The sequence below is a fragment of the Dendropsophus ebraccatus genome, chromosome 4 (assembly GCF_027789765.1).
Source record: "Dendropsophus ebraccatus isolate aDenEbr1 chromosome 4, aDenEbr1.pat, whole genome shotgun sequence".
In the NCBI taxonomy this organism is placed as follows: domain Eukaryota; kingdom Metazoa; phylum Chordata; class Amphibia; order Anura; family Hylidae; genus Dendropsophus; species Dendropsophus ebraccatus.
In genome coordinates this window covers 31,092,428-31,103,589 of record NC_091457.1, presented here as the reverse complement: position 1 = coordinate 31,103,589, position 11,162 = coordinate 31,092,428, and the positions used below count along the sequence as shown (strand labels likewise).

Sequence of the window (11,162 nt, the reverse complement as noted above, 5' to 3'; positions counted from 1 at the left end):
AAATAAATAACTATACTGCAATCTATACAGGTGGCTGATTACTGTAGGCGACTTAGCACAGACCCGTTCTCACTCCTGGCTGTGTGGCTCAGCATCCTCCTATGTTGTGCATGTGATGGTCACTGGAGGCTGCAGTGCAGAGGAAGATGCCAGGCCTAGAGACAGGAGCGGGGAAGGCTGACTATCAGGGTGTGTTCTCACATTGCATTATTATCACAAACACAATGTGAGAACCCAGCACCTTCTGTGTGTTCTTACCCACTGGGTAAGTAGCGTCGTTCTGCTAGATTGGCGCTCGCTTAAAGAGCCTTTTATAAGGCTGGATCAGCCATCGGTCGCACATCACTATTAAACGTAGCGATGCACGGCCGGTGGCAGATTTTTGAACATGTGGGGACATTTTGCTAGGGAGAAGCAGTGTGGGTATTATGGCTTAGAGCACTATGGTCTAACATTTTTTTTATTTTACCCTGGGGCACCCCTACCGAATAATGTGCTAAAAAATACAATAAAAAAAAACATCATTCAGTGACTCACAGGTGATGTCTTCTTTGATCTGAAGTGTCACTTTCCTTTTCCTCTCCATCTGGCCTGGACCACCATGATGATTTCTTCCAGCTACAATTCGTCTCTTTAGAACCTGCGAGACAAACATCTTAGGCTCCGCACTTTTTCAACAACTTGCTTCCTTTTTCCCAACCTATAAGGTCTCAAACAGTAGTAATTCCACTTTTTGGTGTGATTTCCAGTAAAATGAGTAAGTACTGTATGTGAGTTGCCCGTGTATGTAGAATTCCCTTGTTGTGCGCCCAAATAGTTACAAAGTCCCTATGTCCCCATATAGTAGTAATGTCTCCCGCTGTGCCTCCATATAGTAGTAATGTCTCCTGCTGTGCCTCCATATAGTCATAATGTCCCTGGCTGTGCCCTCCATATAGCAATAATATCGTCTGCTCCTGCTGTGTCCGCACTTAATGTTATACTGTGTGCAGATGTGCTGTGTTTGTGGGTTAGCTGCACCTGGGGCAAGGAAAAGTACTTGCGCCCCCAGTGCCCCTAGCATTGTAATTAACGATTTAGTGGTGCTCATGTAGCTATCCCCTGTGGTGTGCTGATAGCTGTAGTTCTCCCCCCCCCCCCCCAATGCCCTGTGGTGTGCTGAATGCTGTAGTTCTCCCCCTCCCCAATCCCCTGTGGTGTGCTGATAGCTGTAGTTCTCCCCCCCCATCCCCTGTGGTGTGCTGATAGCTGTAGTTCTCCACCCCCCAATCCCCTGTGGTGTGCTGATAGCTGTAGTCCCCCCCCCCCCAATCCCCTGTGGTGTGCTGATAGCTGTAGTTCTCCCCCCGATCCCCTGTGGTGTGCTGATAGCTGTAGTCCCCCCCCCCCCCAATCCCCTGTGTTGTGCTGTTAGCTGTAGTCCCCCCCCCCCCAATCCCCTGTGGTGTACTGATAGCTGTAGTTCTCCCCCCAATGCCCTGTGGTGTTCTGATAGGATAGCTGTATCCCCCCCCCCATCCCCTGTGGTGTGCTGATAGCTGTAGTTCTCCCCCCCCCCATCCCCTGTGGTGTGCTGATAGCTGTAGTTCTCCACCCCCCAATCCCCTGTGGTGTGCTGGTAGCTGTATCCCCCCCCAATCCCCTGTGGTGTGCTGGTAGCTGTATCCCCCCCCAATCCCCTCTGGTGTGCTGGTAGCTGTATCCCCCCCCCAATCCCCTCTGGTGTGCTGGTAGCTGTACCCCACCCCCCCCAAATCCCCTCTGGTGTGCTGGTAGCTGTATCCCCCCCAATCCCCTCTGGCGTGCTGGTAGCTGTATCCCCCCCCCCAATCCCCTCTGGTGTGCTGGTAGCTGTATCCCCCCCCCCAATTCCCTCTGGTGTGCTGGTAGCTGTATCCCCCCCCCCTCCCCTCTGGTGTGCTGGTAGCTGTATCCCCCCCCCCATCCCCTCTGGTGTGCTGGTAGCTGTATCCCCCCCCCAATCCCCTCTGGTGTGCTGGTAGCTGTATCCCCCCCAATCCCCTCTGGTGTGCTGGTAGCTGTATCCCCCCCTAATCCCCTCTGGTGTGCTGGTAGCTGTATCCCCCCCCAATCCCCTCTGGTGTGCTGGTAGCTGTATCCCCCCCCCAATCCCCTCTGGTGTGCTGGTAGCTGTATCCCCCCCCAATCCCCTCTGGTGTGCTGGTAGCTGTATCCCCCCCCCCCCCCCCCAATCCCCTCTGGTGTGCTGGTAGCTGTATCCCCCCCTAATCCCCTTTGGTGTGCTGGTAGCTGTATCCCCCCCCCCCAATCCCCTCTGGTGTGCTGGTAGCTGTATCCCCCCCCCCCCACAATCCCCTTGTGGTGTGCTGGTAGCTATATCCCCCCCCCCAATTCCCTGTGGTGTGCTGGTAGCTGTATCCCCCCCAATCCCCTCTGGTGTGCTGGTAGCTGTATCCCCCCCAATCCCCTCTGGTGTGCTGGTAGCTGTACCCCCCCCCCCCCCAATCCCCTGTGGTGTGCTGATGTAGTAAAAAAAAAAAAAAACACTCCACTCACCTTTCCTCGCTCCTGAGCTGGCTGGGCCCTCTGCCATCTTCTGCAGCACACGTCTTCTCCGGCAGGCGGCGAAGCCCACCAGAGAGAAGAGGCGTGCGCCGCCTCACAGGAGCTCACAGGCACAGCGCTCTCCTGTGTCTAGCGGCAACCGGACACAGGAGCACGCTGGATGCCATAGGCTGCATTCCCACGTTCCGTGATCCTGACGGATCACGGACGTGGAATGCCAGTACCGGAGTCCCCCCGCGGCCGGACAGCATCTGTAATTAGATGCTGGGAGCGGGGGAGACTGTATTCATAATTGCCGCGCTGTAGTAACAGCTGATTTATTAAAGCACGGCGCTTATGAATAAAGTCTCCCCCGCTCCCAGCATCTAATTACAGATGCTGTCCGGCCGCGGGGGGGGCTCCGGTACATGCATTCCACGTCCGTGATCCGACAGGATCACGGAACGTGGAAATGCAGCCATAGATGCACCAATCTGAACCCGGAACTCTGCTTCCGGGTTCGGGTTGGTGGGGGCCCCTTTGTGGTGGGGGCCCAGAGGCACGTGCCCCTGGTGCCCATCACTTAATCCGGCCCTGCTCCTATATCTTCATATACTATAGCAGAGCCCCCTCATACACAGTAATAATCCCTCCTATATCCTCATATACCATAGCAGAGCCCCCTCAGCCCCTCATACACTGTAATAATCCCTCCTTTATCCTCATATACCATAGCAGAGCCCCCTCAGACCCTTATACTCTGTAATAATCCCTCCTATATCCTCATATACCATAGCAGAGCCCCCTCAGCCCCTCATACACTGTAATAATCCCTGCTATGTCCTCATATACCATAGCAGAGCCCCCCCATACACTGTAATAATCACTCGTATTTCCTCATATACCATAGCAGAGCCCCCTCAGCCCCATATACACTGTAATAATCCCTCCTATATCCTCATATACCATAGCAGAGCCCCCTCAGCCCCTCATACACTGTAATAATCCCCCCTATGTCCTCATATACCATAGCAGAGCCCCCTCAGCCCCCCATACACTGTAATAACCCCTCCTATATCCTCATATACCATAGCAGAGCCCCCTCATACACTGTAATAATCCCTCCTATATCCTCATATACTATAGCAGAGCCCCCTCATACACTGTAATAATCCCTCCTATATCCTCATATTCTATAGCAGAGCCCCCTCAGCCCCCCATACACTGTAATAATCCCTCCTATATCCTCATATACCATAGCAGAGCCCCCTCATACACTGTAATTATCCCCCCTATATCTTCATATACCATAGCAGAGCCCCCTCAGCCCCCCATACACTGTAATAATCCCTCCTATATCCTCATATACCATAGCAGAGCCCCCTCATACACTGTAATAATCCCTCCTATATCCTCATATACTATAGCAGAGCCCCCTCAGCCCCTCATACACTGTAATAATCCCTCCTATATCCTCATATACTATAGCAGAGCCCCCTCATCCCCCCATACACTGTTATAATCCCTCCTATATCCTCATATACCATAGCAGAGCCCCCTCATACACTGTAATAATCCCCCCTATGTCCTCATATACTATAGCAGACCCCCTTCAGCCCCTCATACACTGTAATAATTAGGCTAGGTTCACACTGCATTTTCAGCATCCGTTTAACGCATCCGTTTTTTGCAAAAAAAAGCATGAAAAACTGATTGCAAAAAACTGATTCATTTGTGTGCATCCGTTTTTCCATTGACTTCCATTATAAAAAAAAAAACGGATTCGTTTTTTTTGGCGGACCAAAACGGACCAAAAAATGTTGCTGACCCTATTTTTCTGGATGTTAAAAAAAACGGATCCATTAAACGGATGCTGAAAACGCAGTGTGAACCTAGCCTTACCTGGACAGTGAGCTGTGTTACATTGGGCTATAGGCAGGCACAGCAGAGCTGAGTTTTCAGTGTGGTAGGGACTGGTTCAGCAGTAGCAGATTTATATACTATTCCAGGATGGGCACACACACTCACTTCTCTCCTGTGTCTCTACCTCTTCCTTCCTGTGTGGTGCAGCTGTAAGGAGCCTGTATGAAGGGAGGCTAAATGGCCGGGCCCCCCTGGATCCTAGTTTGGGGCCGGGCCCGTTACAGCTGTACCGCCAATACTGCCCTGATGGCGGCTCTGGGTGAGTCTAACAGTCTTGAGTAATGCATTCCATAGAACTGGTGCAGCTCGGGTAAAGTCCTATGGATGGGAGTGAGAGGTGCGAATAAAGGTGGATGTTAGTCTTAAGTCATTAGAGGAGCGTAAGGTACGGATAGGACGGTAGACAGAAATGAGGGAGGAGATATAGGGAGGTGCAGCATTGTGGAGAGCTTTATAGGTGAGCAGGAGGAGTTTATATTGTATCCTGTGATTAACCTCTTAAGGACGGAGCCAATTTTCGTTTTTACGTTTTCGCTTTTTCCTCCTTGTGTTTAAAAGGCAATAGCAGTTGCATTTTTTCACCTAGAAACCCACATGAGCAATTATTTTTTGCGTCACTAATTGTACTTTGCAATGGCAATTTTTGCATAAAATATGCTGCGAAACCAGAAAGAATTATGTGCGCGGTGAAATTGAAAAATAAACGCAATTCTTTTTCTTTGGGGGGGGTTTTCATTTTTTCGCTGTTTGTCCTATGGAAAAACTGACATGTTATACATGTTCCGCAAGTCGGTATGATTAAAACGATATGTAACATGTATAACTTCTATATTATTTGATGGCTTTTAAAAAAATAAAACCTTCTAAAGCAAAAAAACGTTCCCTAAAATTGCTCTATTCCCAGGCTTATAACGTTTTTGTCCTTTGGTCTATGGGGCTGATTGAGGTGTCATTTTTTGATGATGTGTTCTTTCTATCGGGACCTTGATTGCGTATATGAGACTTTTTAATCGCTTTTGATAACAATGTTTCTTGATTTGATGTGACCGAAAATGCACAATTTTTTGCACTTTGGCGGGTCTTTGCACTTACGCCATATACCGTGCGAGATCAGGAATGTGATAAATTCATAGTTTGCACGATTACGCACGCGATGATACCAAACATGTTTGTTTATTTATTTATTTTTATTAATAAAATGGGGAAAGGGGGGTGATTCAAACTTTTATTAGGGGAGGGGGCTTTTTATTAATGGAAACAGATCGGTGCTCTATTGCTTTGGCCTGCTGCAGGCCAATACAATAGAATACCTAGCCGGGATCAGTGTCATTACGTCGCTGAGGCCCGGCCTGGTAAGATCAAGGGAACCCCCCCTCCGTGATCGCATCGCGGAGGGGATCCGCCAGGGATAGGCTGCATTTAACACTGTTAGATGCAGCTGTCATGTTTGACAGCTGCATCCAATGGTGTAAATTAGCGGGAGCGGCGATCGGAACGCTCCCGCTAATAGCTGCGGTCCTGTGCTGCAGATAGCAGTCGGGATCGCGGCACCTCTCGGGGACACATGACGTACGGGTATGGCATATGTCCCTAAGAGGTTAATAGGGAGCCAATGTAGTGACTCGCACAGGTTTGAGGCTTCTGTATAGCAGCTGGAGAGGGAGATGAGCCTGGCTGCTGCATTGAGAATGGACTGGAGAGGGGAGAGTTTAGAGGAAGGAAGGCCGATCAGTAGGGAATTGCAGTAGTCTAGACGGGAATGAATCAGAGCGACAATGAGGAAGAGACGGATTTTAGAGATGTTTTTAAGATGCAGGTGAAAGGGATTGAATATGGGTATTGAAGGACAGATCAGAGTCAAACATAACCCCAAGGCAGCGGGCTTGCTGTGTAGGTGTTATGGTTGCACCACAGACAGAGATGTCAGAAAGGGGCGGTTAGTAGAGTGAGGAAATACAAGCAGCTGAGTTTTATCAAGATTGAGTTTTAGGAATAGGGAGGACATAGTGTTCGAGATGGCAGACAGTTACTGGTGTTCTGTAGAAGTGTGGGGGTGATATCACGAGAGGGGTATAGAGCTGGGTATCATCAGCATAGAGATGGTACTGAAAACCAAACCTGTTGATGATTCGTCCGATGGTTAAAGTGTAAAGTGAGAAAAGGAGAGGGCCCAGAACTGATCCCTGAGGAACCCCAACTGTAAGGGGAAGAGAAGATGAAGTGGAGCCAGAAAATGATACGCTAAAGGAGAGGTCAGAGAGATAGGAGGAGAACCAAGACAAAGCAGAGTCCTTGAGGCCGATAAAGCGGAGCATGGAGAGGAGGAGCTGGTGGTCTACAGTGTCAAAAGCTGCAGATAGATCCAGAAGAATGAGCAGAGAATGGTCGCCTTTAGATATGGCGGAGAGGAGATCATTAGAGACTTTAGTAAGGGCAGTTTCTGTAGAATGGAGAGGATGGAAACCAGACTGAAGGGGGTCAAGAAGAGAGTTATCAGAGAGGTAGCGGGTTAGAGATAAAAGGCAGATTAGAGACAGGTCAATAGTTGGCTGTACAGGATGGGTCTAGGGAGGGTTTTTTCAGTGATGACGGAGTGTTTGAAATTAGAGGGGAAGATGCCAGAGGAAAGGGAGAGGTTGAAAATTTTAGTTAGGTAAGTAGTGAGAGCAGGAGAGAGAGACTGGAGAAGGTGCGAGGGAATAGGGTCACACGGGCAGGTGGTGGGAGGAGAGGAGTCTGGAGACTTCCTCCTCTGTTACAGGTTGAAAGGCTGAGAGGGAAGAGAAAGAAATACAAGAAATAATAGGATCAACACTACTTGGGGACTGAGAGATGATCTCCTGACGGATAATATCTATCTTTTCCTTGAAGTAGGATGCTAGGTCTTCAGCGCAAAGGTTTGTGATGGGCAGGGCTTGACTGGCCATAGGCCCCCGGATGATGGGCTGCTGGGAGTGTTGCGTCCTATCCTCGAGCAACGCGCGCATCATAGAGCTCTCTGTGCGCCTGACTTCCGGTACAGGGAGCGCACGTTAGAGACGCTCCCTGTGGCAGAAGTCCCAGCCCCGGCGCACAGGGAGCTCTCTGATGCGCGCGCTGTCCGGGGATAGGACGCGACACCCCCGGCAGCCACGCATCATCCGGGGGCCAGACGGAGCCTAAAGAAGGGGAGAGGATCGACAGGCGAGCAGGTTTTTGGGTGAGTTGTGGTTTTTTTCCTTTGTATCTGCTTTGCGGGGGAGAGAGGGGGCCATCTATAAAGGGGGGAGAGGAGAAGGGGCCATCTATAAGGGGGGGAAAGGAGAAGGGGCCATCTATAAGGGGGAGAGAAGGGGCCCATCTATAAAGGGGGAGACAGGGGGCCATCTATAAGGGAAGGAGAGGGGGCCATCTATAAGGTGGAGGAGAGGTGGCCATTTATAAGGGGGGGCAACATAGGGGGAGAGGGCCATCTATAAGAGGGGGGCAACATAGGGGGAGAGGGGGCCATCTATAAGGGGGGGACAACATAGGGGGAGAGGGGGTTATCTATAAGGGAGGGAGAGGGGGCCATCTATAAGTGCAGGCAACAAAGGGGGAGAGGGGACCTATAAGGAGACAACATAGGGGGAGAAGGGGCCATCTGTAAGGGGACAACATGGGAGGGCAACATAGGGAGCCATCTATACAGGGACAACATAGGGGGGCCTCTATAAAGGGGGACAACACGGGGTGGCCTTCTATAAGGGGACATGCATAAGGGAACAACACGGGAGGCATCAATAAGGGGACAACACAGGAAGGCCTTCTATAAGGGGGACTACACAGGAAGGCCTTCTATGAGGGGGACTACACAGGGGGGTCATCTATAAGGGGGACAACACAGGGGGGGCCATCTATAATGGGGACTACACGGGGGGTATATATAATAGGGCATGCATGGAGGGGGGCTTCCACTATAGAGGGGCCATCTGTAAAGAGGGGCTACAGAGAGGAGGGCCATATACTATAACGGATGCACAGAGGGTGTCATCTACTATAGGGGGACTACACAGAGGGGGGGGGCTCTCAAGTAGATGCACATGGGGCCCTCTATATGGAAGACAACAAGGGGCCACCAATAAAGTGGCTACATAGAGGGGGGCATATATTATAGGGGATACACAGAGGGGGACCATCTATAAGGAGGCTACATAGGAGGGGGGCATATACTATAAGGGGGTGACATAGAGTCAGCCTACCCACTAAATGAGGGTGTAAAGGGGCCAATGCAGATGTGCAGTTTGTAGAGACATGAGGATGGTGCCAAAGTGAGGAGCCTAATATGTCTGTATGGCTGATTCTGTAGATTTGTCACTCGGAGAAGTTCTAATGGCCCAGGGCAGATGAAGAAGAAAATGAAAAGTGAAAAACTCAGAACAGAGAAGACGTCCCCTGTGAGTCACCTGATATAGCTGCACTGTAATGTATATGGTGTACAGAACCTGTGTGGAGCTGTGTCTACCTCTATATAACTGTATGAGGTGATATTGGTCTTTTTAAAGTGGATTTTATTTAGTAGCAGTGGCGACATTAGTCAGTATTTTGTTTTATTAGTCAGAATGTGGTGGTATTAGTCAGTATGCAGTGGTATTAGTCAGTATCTGGCGGTATTAGTAAGCGGCGGTATTAGTCAGTATGTGGTGGCATTAGTCAGTATGTGGTGGCATTAGTCAGTATGTGGTGGTATTAGTCAGTATGTGGTAACATTAGTCAACATGCAGTGGTATTAGCCAGTATAAGGTGGTATTAGTCAGTATGTGGTGGCATTAGTCAGTATTAGAGATGAGCGAACCGGGTTCGAGTCGATCCGAACCCGAACATTCGGTATTTGATTAGCTGGGGCTGCTGAACTTGGATAAAGCTCTAAGGTTGTCTGAAAAACATGGATACAGCCAATGACTATATCCATGTTTTCCACATAGCCTTAGGGCTTTATCCAACTTCAGCAGCCACCGCTAATCAAATGCTGAAAGTTCAGGTTCGGATCGACTCGAGCATGCTCGAGGTTTGGTCATCTCTAGTCAGTATGTGGTAGTGGTGTTAAACTCAGCACGGTGACCGGGGCCGGAAGCAGTCTGTCTCTGTACAATGTGTAGTGGTGACGACCTGTAACTGCAGCACCGCAACATAGTACAGAGACAGAAGCTTCTTACCCCATTTACTGTGTTATTATCTGTAATTCCTGTCATGGCCATGATGCTACAACATGTAGCTATGCTGCACTCACAACATCCTCTCATAACTTTACACCGTATGGCGAGTTGGCCTGTGTGCTCTTGAATACCAGGGCTGATTTTCAATCCCAGTCCGGCCCTGGTGATGGGTGTCTGAACTTTGGGTTTGAGGAGGGAGTTGAGGGTATCAAAGAGATGTTTTGGGTTATGGGATAGAGAAGAAATGAGAGCGGTAAAGTAAGATTGTTTAGCTGAGTGAAGAGCAGAGTAGAAGCTTCTTAGCACAAATTTATAATGTAGGAGGTCTGCACACCTAGAACACCGTAGAAGAAAACGAGATCTAGGTGTGTGCCAGGGTTGTGGTCGTCTGCATTTGGCTGATTAAGATGTGAGGGTGCCATTTTGTTGAGGGTTGTTTTCAGGGTGTTGTGATAGTATGTGGCAGCCAGATTGGGACAGGAGAGCAAAGAGATAGGAGGCAGTGATGACTGTACAGAGTCTAAAAGTTGTTGGGTGTTGATGGCACGTAAGTTTCTGTACTTCACCGAGGTTGGGGTGTCAGGAGGAGAATGAGTATTAGAGATTGAAAAGGAGAAAAGATTATGGTCTGAGAGCTTGATGGGAGTGCTAGTAAGGTAAGAAACTGGGCAAAGTCTAGAGAAGAAAAGATCCAGGGTTTTTCCATCCTTATGGGTTGGAGAGTCAGAAAGCTGAGAGAGGCCAAGGGAGGAGGTTAGAGAAAGAAACTGAGCGGCTGATGGGGAAAGTGGTTTGTCAATAGGGATGTTAAAATCTCCCATGATGAGGGCAGGAATGTCAGAAGATAGAAAGTTAGGAAGCCAGGTAGAAAAGTGGTAAAGAAAGTGTCGTCGTGAACCAGGGGGGCGATAGATAACTGCAACTCTAAGGGAAAAGGGCTGTAAGAGTCTAATGGTGTGCACCTCAAAAGAGGAGAATAAGAGAAAGGGTACAGGGTGAATGACCTGGTAAGTGCAGTCCTGAGAGAGAAGTATACCTACTCCTCCACCATGCCTGTTATAAGGTCTAGGAGAATGGGAAAATTGAAGGCCACCAAGGGTCAGAGCGGCAGGTGAGGCTGTGTCCGACTCTTGAAGCCATGTTTTCATGAGAGCCAGCAGGATGAGCGATTTATTGAGAAATAAGTCATGGGTTTCAGTGATTTTGTTACAGACGGATCTAGAGTTCCAAAAAGCACAGTAAATAGAGATGGGATCTGGCATGCAGGGAATCCGAATCAGGTTAAAAGGGTTTCTGTAGGAGGCCGATGAAGAGAAGCTGTTAGTAAAAGTTGGAGGACCAGGATTAGGAGAGATGTCTCCAGCAGTAAGTAGTAGCAGAGATAGAGATAGTAGGTGTGAGTAAGGGCTCGTTCACACAGAGTAAGAACAGCGGAATTCTGCAGCGGAATTGTCCGCCATGGAATGCCGCCATCCTCCCTGTCATAATGACACTATGGGACTCCCACACGGCTCCTCTCCCATAAACATGTTCATTCTT

At 49.4% G+C, this 11,162-nt stretch overlaps 1 protein-coding gene across 1 annotated transcript; it reads right to left on the bottom strand.

Annotated features, from left to right (window-relative positions):
• Positions 1-9,922: 9,922 nt before the first annotated feature.
• On the bottom strand, positions 9,923-10,885 carry LOC138789244 (uncharacterized). The gene has a single exon (XM_069967848.1). It carries the CDS (start codon positions 10,883-10,885, stop codon positions 9,923-9,925), a length of 963 nt encoding a protein of 320 aa, XP_069823949.1.
• Positions 10,886-11,162: the final 277 nt, after the last annotated feature.